At 36.6% G+C, this 16,427-nt stretch overlaps 1 protein-coding gene across 1 annotated transcript; it reads right to left on the reverse strand.

Moving 5' to 3' along the window:
- Positions 1 to 13,000: 13,000 nt before the first annotated feature.
- Positions 13,001 to 14,074, reverse strand: LOC132376460 (heterogeneous nuclear ribonucleoprotein D0-like). The gene is given in 2 exon segments (XM_059942118.1): positions 13,001 to 13,351; positions 13,354 to 14,074. Coding segments are annotated over 2 exon segments (918 nt in total). The 3' UTR covers positions 13,001 to 13,154.
- Positions 14,075 to 16,427: the final 2,353 nt, after the last annotated feature.

The raw sequence follows: 16,427 nt of genomic DNA on the forward strand, positions 1-16,427 counted from the left end.
GTCCATGTTTTGAGTCTAATATTAGAATTATATAAGAGACTTAACAGATAAGCCAGTCTGAGACCCAAATAGTTTCCAATGTAGATGCCTCAGTGACTTGATGCTGTGTAAATCAATGTGATTGATTAGACATTAAAGGTGAGGATCTGTTTCAAGATAGCAAAGAACTAGCTATCCAAATATTAAATTGTGTTTGTCAAATTTGGGGCATTGAACATGCTTTATATTGTAATTCTATGAAATGTATTTATTACACACTTCTTTGCTTTGCTGTGCTCTATATAGCCTGTATCATCTTCTAACACCCAATATGACATATTTATTTTGTACATTATTGCTTACCAAATAGAATGTAAGTTTCTAGGGTGAAGAATTTTTGTCTCTTTTCTTAACTGATACATTGCCAGACTCTAGAATAGTACCTGGCACAAGGTAGACACTTAGTGTCAAATGTGTCAAATAAAGGAGAGAGTGAATGCGAAGAGAGGAAAAGAATCTCTTCAAAATTCTTCTAGCTCTCACCTCAATATAATGTGTCAGAGTTTATGATCAGACACTAGGTTTCTTTCTTGAGTTTTGCAGGAGAGAAATGAAGTCTGATTTGAGGAATGTTCAGGATGCACTGGCATTAATTTTGACAATCCGTAATGCTTCCTGAGTCTGCTCTTGATCTGTGACTAGTTACACACATGTGTAATGTAGTGAAGAACCTTGTTACCTGCCAATTAACCATAATGCCTGTGGAATGTGTTCTGAGTTTTTGAAGGGCTGCGGTCATTGCCTGTGGAAGCATTTAATGGCGTGGCACAATTATAGACACTAACAAACTTACACCAGACAGATTTGGATCTTAGCTGCATCTGTAGCCCACAAAGCATCATCTTTATCCATGACAATCACTACTGGGAGTGGCCGGCAAGTTCTAGGCCAGACAATGTACACGTTCTTTTCACTGTTTTTAATATCAAAAGGGTCTATGCCTCAGGTAGGTCTTGAAATCTGCAATCATGGAGCTCATTTCGTTAAGTATAAATAGGGTTGTCAATTTCTGCTGGAAAACTCTACTTTCAGGCTATTTAAAGGTTTTATTTTCCTGAGCTGTGTCTTCTGAATATCTTTTCACAGAGTAGCTACCCTATCATAGGTAATATTTATATATCTCTAAAGTAGACTTGATAGCTATTCTCTCTGCTTACCTTGTATATTTTGCATAAGTCTGACTAATTTCCTTGGGAAATCGTTTCGGGGAGAGCAGTACAGAATCCTGGGTCCCATTGGGAATGGAGAAGTCAGGTGGACATTTAGAAAGCCTCCACTTCATCTGGGTGTGCCCAGTCCAATTTTCAATGGGTCAAAGGAGGTTTCAGTCAAAGCAAAGGAGTAGATATCTCCTTTTCTTGAGGTCATGGTGGATAGGAAGAGAAAAGAACCAAGAAAGTATCCTGTGAACTGTCAGGAGTCATCTCTGTTCTTCCCTAAGGCTTCCAGTCTACTGTTCAGTTAACAAAGAAAAGAAAAGAAATGTAGATGCTAAGCTGTAGAAAACCATGTCGTCTCTCAGAACTTTGTCAGATCTCCTTAGGCCTTCCTCAGATGAACTTGACCCTATACTAAAGAAGGAAAGAAATACGGCAAGGCCCTGTTCCATCAAAACTCTTTTGCTAGGCTCGTTTGCAATGGCCTCCTTAACTCAGGAATCTGTCTGTACTTCTGCCTCTTATCTAAATTGGTCTATTTAGTTTGTTCCTCCTTGTTTGCATTTTCCTTGACTTTCCCACCTGCTTTCCTCTGGGTCAGTAGCCTGAACTGAGGTGTGCATACACCTTAGGGTAACTCCAAGAGACATACTGTCAAACAGAATTTTAAGAAAATAAATTTCTGGATACTGAACTTTCATTTGTTGTGTCTCCTGAACTTGAACTATATCAGAATTCTCCTGTTGTCAAGGCATCATGCAGATTCTTTTTTTTCCCATTCTCTTTCATAATCAAGCTTCTCATCCTCTGCAAAAGAAATCATACCTCTATGCATCCAAAGTCTTACTATCATGTGTTGCTCTGGGCTGTTAATAAAATCTCAGGGTGTTAAACAAAGGCAGAGTTCAAAATGGAAATATTCTGTTGGTGAACCCTTATTAATCAAGGCATCTGAACTTATTCTAGGGCTTCTTGCCTTTTCCTATTTTATACATTTTTGTGTTAAGGGCAAAATATCACACTAGAAACTAGCTATTTTTACTTGTTTCTGGATATCTGTATTTCAGATATATTGCAAAATGGTGCAGCAGGAGTGAAGGCAAACTTTCCTCTTCTATCCACCAACTATTATTAAAGAATATAACACTGGTAAGAGAATCCCATGATAGCACTGCATGCAGCTCTGCAAATAAACACTGAAGAGGGAGTAGTCTCTTTGCTTTATCCATGTTTAAAAAAACAGCTGAAAAATAACACTTCTCTAGTAATCCTTATTCATTCTTCATTTTTACCATTCTATATAATATGTCAGAACCATGTGTAAAGTTTCATTTCCCCATGCTTTTTCTGGGTTTCATGTGCATATTTTCCAGCTTTGGAAGTGGAAGAAGTAAAAGTTTTTACATATACTTTCAGCAGACCAACATTATAATTTCACACACACACTTCTTTGTAGGGGGTCACCAAAGCTTGAGCTAGAAATGAATAAAAAAATCAAAACACACTTTAGGCATCCTTTGTCTGTTATCTATTACAGAGTAATCCTTTTCCTTTTCCTCTGAGTTTTGGGAAGAAACATTTCCATTTATATTTCCAGCATTCCTAAACTCTGGAACATTGTCCATCTGTAATGTCCTCTTTGTGCTTATACCTGTTCTGTCAGTGCGGTGATCAGTTTGATGTGTCACCTTAGGTTGGCATAGTACCCAGTTAAACAAACAAAAACTTATCTAGGTGTTGTTCTAAAGATACTTTGCAAATGTGAGTAATATCTAGTCAGTTGACTTTGAGTAATGGAGACTATCCTCAATAATCTTGCAGGCTTGATCGAATCATCTGAACGGCCTAAAGAGCAAAGCTGAGAGTTCCCTGAGAAAGAAGTTCCACTTGTGGACTGTAGCCTCAACTTATGCCCCTAAATTTCCAGCCCACCCTTCCCGACGCTGCGGCCTACAAATTTCAGACTCGACTAGCTGGTCCCACAGGCACATAAAACAACAAAATCTGTATCAGTTTTCTACGAATGCCTTAACAAATTATTACAAAAGAGTGGCTCACAGCAACAGAAATTTTTTCTCTCACAGGTCTGAAGGCTGGAAGACCAAGATGTCAACAGGATGGCACTCCCTCCAGAGGCTGTTGGGAGAATCTGCTCCTATTCTCTTCCAGTACTGGTGGCTGCACACATTCTTTGGCTTGTGGCCACATTACCCCATCCTCTGCTTCTATTGTCCTATTGTCTCCTCCTCTTCCCTGTCTTCTCTGTGTGTCATCTCAAAACTCTTGCTGCTTCTCCCATATAAGGATACATTTGATTGAATATACTGCCCATAGGGATAATCCAGGATAAGTGCCTCCTCTAAATATCGTTAACAAAATCACGTTTTGACATATAAGTAAATATTCACTCTTTTACTATATAAGGTAGTATTCAGTTTCTGGAAATTAAGATGTGAAAGATTTGGGGGGGTGCTATTTTTAGCTACCACACTCCATCCTTTTACTCCCCAGATTCACATCTATCCCACATGCAAAATATATTTACTTCACTCCTACATACCCAAAGTCTGAAATGAGTATAACGTCAATTCAATATTAATATCCCATCTAAATATCATCTATTTAAAAGTCCCAAATCTCATCATCTAAGTCATCTACATTAGGTATGAGTGAGACTGCATATTATCCATCTTGGGGAAAAATCCCTCTCCTTTTCTGGACCTATGAAACTAGAAAACAAATTATGTGTTCCTGAAATACAGTGACGAACAGACCTAGTATAACAGTTACAGACCTTCCAATTCCAAGAGAGAAAATGGAAGGCAGAAAGGAGTTACAAGTTCCAACCAATTTCAAAATCCAGCAGGGCAAATCCACTAGGTTTCCAGGACTGAGAATAGTCCAGTGTGTCTTGCGGTTCAGCCCTCTAGTCCTGTGGCTTGATTCCTGTGGCATGAAGCTCACTCCTCTACACCCAGTGTTCTGCCCTCAGAGTTGTTCCTACAGTTTTTTGAATGGTAGCACGTGTTTGCCTATGAGTGGTTTTATCAGCCTGTTTCCTGCATAGAGAATTTTTGGAGTCCAGCAAACTTTTTGCTTAACAGTTCCTTCTCAATTCATCTCTTTCTTCTTGCCTTTTACCATGGGCAGCAATAATAAACCAGGCTGTGCCTTAAATACTGCCTGGAAATCGCCTCAGTTAAACATCTAAGTTCATTACTTACAAGTTTTGCTTTCCACACAAATAGAGGACACAGTTCAGACAGTTTTCTGCCTCCATAAGACAAGGATTTTCCTTCTGTTTCCAATAACATGTTTGTCATTTCCTTCTGAGCTTCTACCAAGAGAGTCTTTCCGTTCATATTTTTAGCAACATTTGTTTATGACCGTACATGCATCCCCTAAGATGATAGAAGGTTTATGGACCATACTCTTCACTTCCCTCTGATCCCTGACCTATTATCTAATTCCAAAGCCACTTCCATACATTTAGGTTTTTGTCATGCCTCAGCAACCCACTTCTGGTACCAAAATCTGTATCAGTTTCCCAGGCCTGCCATTTAAAAAAAAAAAAAAATCACTACCAGTAAGCAGCTTAACATAATAGACATTTTCTCTCTCATAGTTCTGAAGACCAGAAGTACAAAATCAGGGTGTTGGCAGGGCTGCACTCCACCGTCATACTCTAGGGGAGATTCCATTCCTTACTTCTTCTAGCTTCTCGTGACTACAGATGCTCTGTTTTCACAGTCATTTTGTAATCTTCTATATGTCTTTTCTTCTGTGTAATTGTTCCAAAACTCCTTGTGCCTCTCTCTTATAAGGACACATGTGAATACATTGAGTGCCCACCCAGATAATCCAGGATAACCATGTTTTCTAAAGATCCTTAACTTTATCACACCTTTTGCATAGACTATAAGGTAATATTCACTACAAAAGATGGACTTTCAATTAAACTGATTCATTTATAAAAAAGAAACATTTTCCTGATTAATTGTCCTGTTTCAAAAGGAACATTTCTTGTTTGTACTAATTCCCTTGAACCATCATTTGAACCATGGAAACAACTAGTTTCTCAAAGAAAATAAAGCAAACAAACTGGCAATGACTCTAAATTTCTATACCTTAAATTTTATTTCCATTTGAAGAGAAAAAAATGAAAGAAGATTTTGGAGGCATTACATGTTTATTTCTTTTTCCCCTGATAGTCCTTCATCATTCCACAACTCACTGATGTATTACTTCTAGATCACTTAATTCTTTTGTTCAACTGCATACATGCAGTCTAAACTGTGACATTTTATAAAACATTTTTTTGTGGGGATGAAGGCAAAATTACTTCTTCATAGCAGAAAATGAACGTATATTTATTGTTTTTTATTAAAAGGATATTTGCCCTTTTTCTTCCAGGTAATATTTTGAAACACACTTGAATATCATTTTTTAACAGAATAATACAATAAAATATCCTTAGAGTATTGCAAAATAATTAAATGGAATGCTGAAAGTAAGATGAGACCAGAATTGAAATGTCATACCAATTACATGTCCAAAAATAATTTGAAGTGGTTTTATTTGCAAGTCACAAACCTTTACAAATCTTGCTTTAAGACTGTTAAATTCTACTGTATGCAAACATTACTTTGTCAGGCAATTGCTCATATACAGGGAAATAAGTGCAATAAAACCAAGGATATCTGGTTTTTGTGATGTTTCTTACCTTTGTTTCTCATGAGCCTTATTAAATAATCTGAAGGATTCTTTCTTCTATTGTCTGAATGATTTAAGTAATTTAGTTAAGACAGTCTTTTTTTTTTTCCTTCCCCTAGACTCACACCAGCAGTTTCACTTGCTCAGACATTGTCTAAAGTAACCTTAGATGATATAAAATATCTAAAAGATAAGTACTAATTTTTATGTCAAATGTAAAACATGCAGTATAAAATTCTAAATTAGCTTTGCATGTTTTCAGCGATCTTCAAAATGTATGATTTAAATCAAGACCTTACATTTCTATGCTTGATAATAACCTGAAATCATCCTCATTTCTGACACAGCAGGTTTTTGATAGCTCTGTAAAAAACAGAACATCATTACTTCAGGCAAGGTGACAAGGATAATCACTTTCTATAATTCATGTTTAATACCTGAATGCCAGGGAGGAATCATTATGTCCTTGGTCCAAAATTTTTAAGCACACTACATCATCTTCCCTCCAGGAAATATTGGTGAGAATAACTAGAGTGACTCCAGTTCAAAGAGATGGTATTAGATTTTTGTCAGCTTTTGAAAACGCTGTAATTCAAAGTAATACTTGAACGGCGAACATGCAATACAGAGTTTATAGCTTCCTTACAGTACTAACTCTCTTCAGAAGTCTAGAAGTCTGATGAAATCGCTTTATCTGCACCTTTTGTCAAATAAAATGGTATCTCATGAAGAAGAAGTTGGAAATATTTAGAATATAAAATAGTTATGTTCTTGCTTAGAAACTAGATTGAAAACTATGAGTGTTTTTGTGTGTTTGTTTTCCTTAAAGTCCAATTGTTCCTGTTATAACTGGATATCTTTTGTCTCAAATGAAACAATTTAAATAAATGTGCTTTATTAGCAAAGTTAAAAATAAGGACGATTTCATGCATAATATGATCTTGGGTTTGCTTCTTTAACTTGTAAATAAAATAACTTGCATTTGTATAAATCCTGCTCTCAACACATACATGCTGCATCTTGGTCTTTTCATGTAAATATGTTCAAGCAAGTGGAATATGTGTTTTATTTTTATCATATTTTTATCACATTTTCCTTCTTCTCTTCCTGATATTTCCAAAGAAAGAAAATCATTAGTCTTTTATGTATGTACTGAGAATTTCTTTTCATTTAAAACCTTGTAGACCTTGTAGTCCTAACTGAGCAATTATATTGCTGAAAATGATTTTTAGAATATTATCAGATTTCTTTAGAACTACATTATTTTCATCATTTTTCATCTTATTAATGCTTATCTCTAGGCATTTCTTCTCTTGTAAACTCTTTTAAACTTCTGGCATTTGAGTCCCATATTGACCATAAGTGAGCCAGACTATTGGTGGAGAGAGTTTATATTAAAATCGGTATGTCCAGGATAAGGCTTACTGAGAAACTGAGAAGTGACAAGTCTACAGAAGGTGGAAGATAAACCATGCAGATATTGGTAAACAGCATTTCAGGTGGAGGGAAGAGTCAATTCAAAGCCTTGAAGCAGTAGAGAGCCTGCTTTCTTATTGCAAGTTAGAGGTCAGTGTGATTGTCATAGGATGAGCAGGGTGAGGCAGTGGTGAGATTAGTGGTGGATGACATCAAAGAGGGCAGTTCATGTAGGGTCTCATAGGACCATATGAGGAGATAGATCATCATTTTCCCATAGATCATCATTTTCCCATATGATTTGAGGCCTTTGATTCAGGGAGGTTGATTGAAAGTTTACATTTACCTCATTTCTAAATCAACTCCTACTAGAGTGAAAGAAGGAACATATACATTAGAAAATCCCTAAAGAAGCACTAGAAAAGGAGCAAAATAACACTTTAGTCATACAGAAATTTTGGAAGATATGCATTGGATGAGATCAACTTGACTGTGAAAACCATTAGTAATAAGAAACTCACAAGCTCCTTCAGACAAAAGAAAAGATCTCAGAAAAGACAAGGGAATTTTTGATTTATTGTGTTTGTTTGAGTTAAAGAGGGGATGGAAGAATGACAACATTTATAAATAATGGTCAATAAATGCTCCCTTCTCTCAGTAGAGCTGATGTGTGCCTACATCTCCAGAGTAAAGCCACTGTCCAGCTCGCTGCAGTGGGGATGCCTAGAGTGTGCGGTCCAGACTATGCATCTTCTAGGTGCCCAGCAACGATTTTAAATGCTCAGGGGACAGGAGAAGTTAGGCAGAAAAATTATAGTGGTCACTGGAGATCTCCATGGATCTTAATTGTAGTAGAGCAAAATTAATAGGAAAAGTTTCACATAAGACCTTTATAACAGCATTATATATGATACAGTAGCAAAAGTGAATACTATATATTTGACATCATAATGAATATGGATGACTATATATTTATATATGTGTAATACAAATCTGGTTAAAATAGATATTTATGGATATTGATAAATTTATTATCAGCAAAAAACGTACATGCTTTTCAAATGTCAATAGAATGCATTTAACAATTGTCTTATAATAGGACATAAATGAGAATGCAATTCAATACAAAAGGTCTATTTAGACAAATAAATATATAAAATAAAATATATTCTTATACTTCATAAAAATATAATATGTAATGAGATAAATGGTAATTAAATTATATTCAACCCCAAATCTCCACATTATGGACATTTTATTTTATATTATTTTATTTTTAAATGAAGGGGAGCTGAATTGAACAGATGTAACTCTAACCAGGGGTGTAGTTTTGGTTGCGGACATCATTTTAAATCTATCTATCTATCTATCTATCTATCTATTTATTTATTTATTTATTTATTTATTTATTTATTTTTATGGCTGTGTTGGGTCTTCGTTTCTGTGTGAAGGCTTTCTCTAGTTGTGGCAAGCGGGGGCCATTCTTCATCACAGTGCGCGGGCCTCTCACTATCGCGGCCTCTCTTGTTGCGGAGCACAGGCTCCAAACGCACAGGCTCAGTAGTTGTGGCTTACGGGCCCAGTTGCTCCGCAGAATGTGGGATCTTCCCAGACCAGGGCTCGAACCCGTGTCCCCTGCATTGGCAGACAGATTCTCAACCACTGCACCACCAGGGAAGCCCTATAGGAATTTCAGAAATTCAATTCAGAAACAAACCACAATAAGAGTGTTACATTAGAAAAATCTATGGTATATGTATATATGTGTGTGTATATATATATTTATATATATATATATATATATATATATATATATATATATATATATAATTAGAACACAGTGTAGGGAAATTTAAAATAAGTAATCTTTAAGCTCTAGAAGGTATAAAATATGACAAAACAGAAGTATAGTAGTGGAATAAAATATTTAAGAAAACTAAAATAATTATTATTTAAAGTAAAAAAGCTTAATGAAGACAGAAAATGAAAATGGGTAGCAGAAAGGATTGGGAGTGGTTTTAGGGATGATGTTAGAGTCTTCCCCTAGGACACATGTAGAGGGTAAAGTTTTATAACACTATCTACTTAAGATAATTTTTGCTCTAAATCTCATTAACAGTAATACTTCTGTTTTGAAAACAAATCATTTTTCACAGATATGTTAAATGCAACCCTGCATAACCATATTACACATACTCTACATATCTCAGTATGTAAATTGATGAAAATACAAATATAAATAATAAACCCAAAGGAAAATGTAGTAGCCTGCCTTCAGTACTAAAAAACTTATTTTTCTTGATGAGTAACATATTATTCATCATGTAAAAACATACTCATTAATAGACATTAATTATTTTAATTAAAAGAATTTATAAGATAAAGCAATTTTTTGTTAAACATAAAATATGGGCCGTCTTCAGTTTTAAATCCACTTTGGATATTTTAGGCAAATTAAAGATCAATTATATTTGAAATCTGAAATGTTTGAACATATAAATTGTACCTGGGTGTTTCCTCTTCAGCAGCTCTAAAGTGTATTCTCACAGTCCACATATTCACACAGCATCCTGTAGCAAATGCACTTGGCATATACCTAGACAACATTTTCCCATGAGGTTTCAAGACCACCTGTGGATATCTGAATCTGCATTTAGTATGGAATCCCATATGCAGAATGTTTTTTCCATTATATACCTACCTAATGATAAAGCTTAATTTATAAATTAGGAACAGTAAGAGATTAACAACAAAAACTAATAATAAATTAGAACAATTATAACAGTATACTGCAATAAAACTTATATGAATGTGGTGTTTCTCTCTCAAAATATTTTATTGTACTCTACTCACCTTTCCTGTGATGACGTGATAAGACACCTATGTGATGAGTTGAAATGAAGTGAATGATGTAGACATTGTTAGGTAGTGTTAGGCTACTATTGACCTTCTGAAGATATGTCAGAAGGAGGACCATCTGCTTCAGGTGATCCCGGATCACTGAGCCAGGATGTTGCTGTTGGTTGGGAATCCCAGTAAGGATGGAGGGAAGAGCAAGAGACTTCATCACACTACTCAGAATGGTGTGAAATTCAAATCTTATGAATTACTTATTTTGGGAAATTTCCATTTAATGTTTTCAGACTGCAGTTGACTGAGGGTAACAAAAACCATGGAAAGTTAAATGGCAGGTAAGGAGAAACCACAGTAAGATGGAGAAAACATAAATAAAAATTGTCTCTTGTCTTCAAAATCTTACATTCTGCTTAAGGGTGACAAAAATGCTCAAATAATCTGGGCTGACAATTGCTTTGCTGGTTATGAAAAGGTACAGGATCAGGGTTGCTAGTTAAGATGGGCCGTGATTTTGAGTTTCTTTTTGTGTATGGTGTTAGGGAGTGATCTAATTTCATTCTTTTATATGTAGCTGTCCAGTTTTCCCAGCACCACTTATTTTTATTTTTATTTATTTTTTTTACTGTAAGGTCAATGATAGGTTTTTTATTTTTATTTTTTAACATCTTTATTGGAGTAAAATTACTTTACAGTGGTGCATTAATTTCTGCTTTATAACAAAGTGAATCAGTTATACATATATATATATATCCCCATATCTCTTCCCTCTTGCATCTCCCTCCCTCCCACCCTCCCTATCCCACCCCTCTAAGTGGTCACAAAGTACAGAGCTGATCTCCCTGTGCTATGCGGCTGCTTCCCACTAGCTATCTATTTTACGTTTGGTAGTGTATATATGTCCATGCCACTCTCTCACTTCATCCCAGCTTCCCCCTCCCCCTCCCCATGTCCTCAAGTCCATTCTCTAGTAGGTCTGCATCTTTATTCCCATCTTGCCCCTAGGTTCTTCTGATCATTATTTTTTTCTTTTTCTTTTTTTTTTTTTTTTTTTAGATTCCATATATATGTGTTAGCATATGGTATTTGTTTTTCTCTTTCTGACTTACTTCACTCTGTATGACAGACTCTAGATCCATCCACATCACTACAAATAACTCAGGTTCGTTCCTTTTTAGGGCTGAGTAATATTCCATTGTATACATGTGCCACATCTTCTTTATCCATTCATCTGTTGATGGACATTTAGGTTGCTTCCATGTCCTGGCTACTGTAAGTAGAGCTGCAATGAACATTTTGGTACATGACTCTTTTTGAATTTTGGTTTTCTCAGGGTATATGCCCAGTAGTGGGATTGCTGGGTCATAGGGTAGTTCTATTTTTAGTTTTTTAAGGAACCTCCACACTGTTCTCCATAGTTGCTGTATCAATTTACATTCCCACCAACAGTGCAAGAGGGTTCCCTTTTCTCCACACCCTCTCCAGCATTTCTTATTTGTAGATTTTTTGATGATGGCCATTCTGACCAGTGTGAGATGATATCTCACTGTAGTTTTATTTTGCATTTCTCTAATGATTAATGATGTTGACATTCTTTCATGTGTTTGTTGGCAATCTGTACATCTTATTTGGAGAAATGTCTATTTAGGTCTTCTGCCCTTTTTGGATTAAGTTTTTTTTTTTTTTTTGATATTGAACTGCATGATTTGCTTGTATGTTTTGGAGATTAATCCTTTGTCAGTTGCATCATTTGAAAATATTTTCTCTGATTCTGAGGGTTGTCTTTTCGTCTTGTTTATGGTTTCCTTTGCTGTGCAAAAGCTTTTAAGTTTCATTAGGTCCCATTTGTTTATTTGTGTTCTTATTTCCATTTCTCTAGGATGTGGGTCTAAAAGGATCTTGCTGTGATTTATGTCAGAGTGTTCTGCCTATGTTTTCCTCTAAGAGTTTGATGGTGTCTGGCTTACATTTAGGTCTTTAATACATTTTTGGTTATTTTTGTGTATGGTGTTAGGGAGTGTTCTAATTTCATTCTTTTACATGTAGCTGTCCAGTTTTCCCAGCACCACTTATTGAAGAGGCTGTCTTTTCTCCATTGTATATTCTTGCCTCCTTTATCAAAGGTAAGGTGACCATATGTGTGTGGGTTTATCTCTGGGCTTTGTATCCTGTTCCATTGATCTATATTTCTGTTTTTGTGCCAGTGCCATACTGTCTTGATTACTGTTGCTTTGTAGCATAGTCTGAAGTAGGAAGCTTGATTCCTCCAGCTCTGTTTTTCTTTCTCAAGATTGCTTTGGCTATTTGGGGTCTTTTGTGTTTCCATACAAATTGTGATTTTTTCTGTTCAAGTTCTGTGAAAAATGCCAGTAGTAGTTTGATAGGGATTGCATTGAATCTATAGATTGCTTTGGGTAGTAGAGTCATTTTCACAATGTTGATTCTTCCAATCCAAGAACATGGTATATCTCTGCAACTATTTGTATCATCTTTAATTTCTTTCATCAGTGACTTATAATTTTCTGCATACAGGTTTTCTGTCTCCTTAGGTAGGTTTATTCCTAGATATTTTATTTTTTTTGTTGCAATGGTAAATGGGAGTGTTTTCTTTTTTTTTTTTTATTATACAAAACTATTTATTAAAAACCAGTAAGACACTACTACATCATGACACTGTCACACTGGTATTTTAACACGAGACTTGCTCTACAATACTGGGGAGGGTGGGGCATAAAACACAAATTGATTCTGAAGCATAGTAATTAAGAAATAAAACAATGAATGTAAATTTCTTTTAATGAGAACTCAGAATTAAACTTCAGAGGGTCCCAACGTCAAACTTCCATTCAGGGACTTGATACAAAAAATTTAGTTTGAACTGCTATTAGCAGGTGGCAGGAGTCACCTTCAAATGAATCTTCAATTTGGAAAATACTGCTTCACCACCTGTTGGGGATAAGTTGCAAATGGAATAATTTAGTATGGTTTGTAGCTATTTTGATGACCACCTTGCCTGGATACTTTCCCATAACCACTCTGCTGGTCACCACCTCTTCCACGAGCTCTTCCTGCAAATCCTCCTCTAGATCCCCACTGTTGCTGTTGCTGATACTGTTCCTTCGACATAGCTACTTTTATTTCACATTTACTAAGACCAACATTGTGGTATTTTCCATTATCCTCTTCACTTGTTCCTCTTCCTTAAAGGTAATAAAGCAGAATCCACACCTCTTATTGGTCTTGTTGTCCATGGGGAGCTCTATGGATTCAACTTCACCAAAACCACCAAAGTACTCCCTTATTTTCTCTTCAGGTGTATCTGGAGAAAGGCCACCAACAAAAATTTTTTTAACAGGCTCTTTTGTTTTCATGGCTTTGGCCCTCTTAGGATCAATCACCTTCCCATTCAATTTATGTTCTTTCTGATCCATGACCTTATCTACACTCGCCGACTCTTTAAATAGCACAATGCCAAAACCCCTTGATCGCCCTGTGATAGGATATAACTTCAGAGTGCAGTCTACGACTTCACCAAATTTGGAGAAGTAGTCCTTCAGGTCTTTCTTTGTAGTGTCCCAGCTAAGGCCTCCTATAAACATTTTCCATTCTTCCCGCTGTGCCGTCGCTGCTTCAGAGTGTCGTGGGGAGGATTTTGAATGGTCTTCATCCTCCTCGTTCTTACTGGCATCGATCTTCACCCCCTCCGACTCGGCGCTGCCTCCTTCGGTGCCTCCGGCCACGGTTCCGCCCCTGGTCCCGGCTCCGCTTCCCGCCGCCGCTGCTGCCCCCTGCGCCGCCACCACCATGTCTCCCTCCTGTTCACCCACTGAGCTGCCTACCGCCGCCATTGTTGCTGCTGCCGCTGCCCCGTCCCTGCCGAACTGCTCCTCCGACATAGTGCTACTGCCTCCGACACCACCGAGACTACACCCACCCGCGAACCGAAACTAGCAGCAAAGTAATCCCTGCCGTTGCCGCGAGCCCGCTCTACTGTGCAAAGCACACAACAAGACAGAAATGGTTGAAAAGGCTCCTGCGCCTCTCCCCAGCCTGTCGCCCTTGCCTCCCACTCTCGTCCGCCGCACTAAAAAAGAATAAGCAGCGGCGGCACTCTTGCCTCCTCCTCGCTTTAATGGCATTGCCGCGGACCACCTAAAATGGCCCTGGGAGTGTTTTCTTAATTTCACTTTCAGATATTTCATCATTAGTGTATAGGAATGCAAGAGATTTCTGTGCATTCATTTTGTACCTTGTTACTTTACCAAATTCATTGATTAGCTCTAGTAGCTTTATGGTAGCATCTATAGGATTCTCTATGTATAGTATCATGTCATCTGCAAACAGGGACAGCTTTACTTCTTCTTTTCCAATTAGGATTCCTTTTATTTCTTTTTCTTCTCCGATTGCTATGGCTATAGCTTCCAAAACTATGTTGAATAATAGTGGTCAGAGTGGGCAACTTGTCTTGTTCCTGATCTTAGTGGAACTGCTTTCAGTTTTTCACCATTGAGGACGATGTTGGCTGTGGGTTTGTCATATATGGACTTTATTATGTTTAGGAAAGTTCCCTCTATGCCTACTTTTTGCAGTGTTTTTAACATAAATAGGTGTTGAATTATGTCAAAAGCTTTCTCTGCATTTATTGAGATAATCATATGGTTTTTCTCTTTCAATTTGTTAATATGGTGTATCACGTTGATTGATTTGCGTATATTGAAGAATCCTTGCATTCCTGGGATAAACCCCACTTGATCATAGAGTATGATCCTTTTAATGTGTTGTTGGATTCTGTTTGCTAGTGTTTTTTTGAGGATTTTTGCATCTATGTTCATCAGTGATATTGACCTATAGTTTTCTTTCTTTGTGACATCTTTGTCCGGTTTTGGTATCAGAGTGATGTTGGCCTCATAGAATGAGTTTGGGAGTGTTCCTCCCTCTGCTATATTTTGGAACAGTTTGAGAAGGATAGGTGTTAGCTCTTCTCTAAATGTTTGATAGAATTCGCCTGTGAAGCCACCTGGTCCTGGGCTTTTGTTTGTTGGAAGATTTTTAATCACAGTTTCAATTTCAGTGCTTGTGATTGGTCTGTTCATATTTTCTATTTCTTCCTGGTTCATTCTTGGAAGGTTGTGCATTTCTAAGAATTTGTCCATTTCTTCCAGGTTGTCCATTTTATTGGCATAGAGTTGCTTGTAGTACTCTCTCATGATCCTTTGTATTTCTGCAGTGTCCGTTGTTACTTCTCCTTTTTCATTTCTAATTCTATTGATTTGAGTATTCTCCCTTTTTCTCTTGATGAGTCTGGCTAATGGTTTATCAATTTTGTTTATCTTCTCAAAGAACCAGCTTTTAGTTTTATTGATCTTTGCTATCATTTCCTTCATGTCTTTTACATTTATTTCTGATCTGATCTTTATGAATTCTTTCCTTCTGCTAGCCTTGGGGGTTTTTTGTCTTCTTTCTCTAATTGCTTTAGGTGTAAGGTTATGTTGTTTATTTTAGATGTTTCTTGTTTCTTAACATAGGCTTGTATAGCTATAAACTTTCCTCTTAGAACTGCTTTTGCTGCATCCCATAGGTTTTGGGTCATTGGGTTTTCGTTGTCATTTGTTTCTAGGTATGTTTTGATTTCTTCTTTGATTTCTTCAGTGATCTCTTGGTTATTAAGTAGTGTGTTGTTTAGTCTCCATGTGTTTGTATTTCTTACAGATTTTTCCTGTAATTGATATCTAGTCTCATAGCGTTGTTGTCGGAAAAGATACGTGATATGATTTCAATTTTCTTAAATTTACCAAGGCTTGATTTGTGACCCAAGATATGATCTATCCTAGAGAATATTCCATGAGCACTTGAGAAGAATGTGTATTCTGTTGTTTTTGGATGGAATGTCCATTAAATATCAATTAATTCCATCTTGTTTAGTGTATCATTTAAAGTTTGTGTTTCCTTATTTATTATCATTTTGGATGATCTGTCCATTGATGAAAGTGGGGTGTTAAAGTCCCCTACTATTATTGTGTTACTGTCAATTTCCCCTTTTATAGCTGTTAGTGTTTGCCTTATGTATTGAGGTGCTCCTATGTTGGGTCCATAAACATTTACAATTGTTATATCTTCTTCTTGGATTGATCCCTTGATCATTATGTAGTGTCCTTCTTTGTCTCTTGTAATAGTCTTTGTTTTAAAGTCCATTTTGTCTGATATGAGATTTGCTACTCCAGCTTTCTTTTGATTTCCATTTGCATGGAA

The sequence above is a fragment of the Balaenoptera ricei genome, chromosome 12 (genome assembly GCF_028023285.1).
Source record: "Balaenoptera ricei isolate mBalRic1 chromosome 12, mBalRic1.hap2, whole genome shotgun sequence".
NCBI lineage: Eukaryota > Metazoa > Chordata > Mammalia > Artiodactyla > Balaenopteridae > Balaenoptera > Balaenoptera ricei.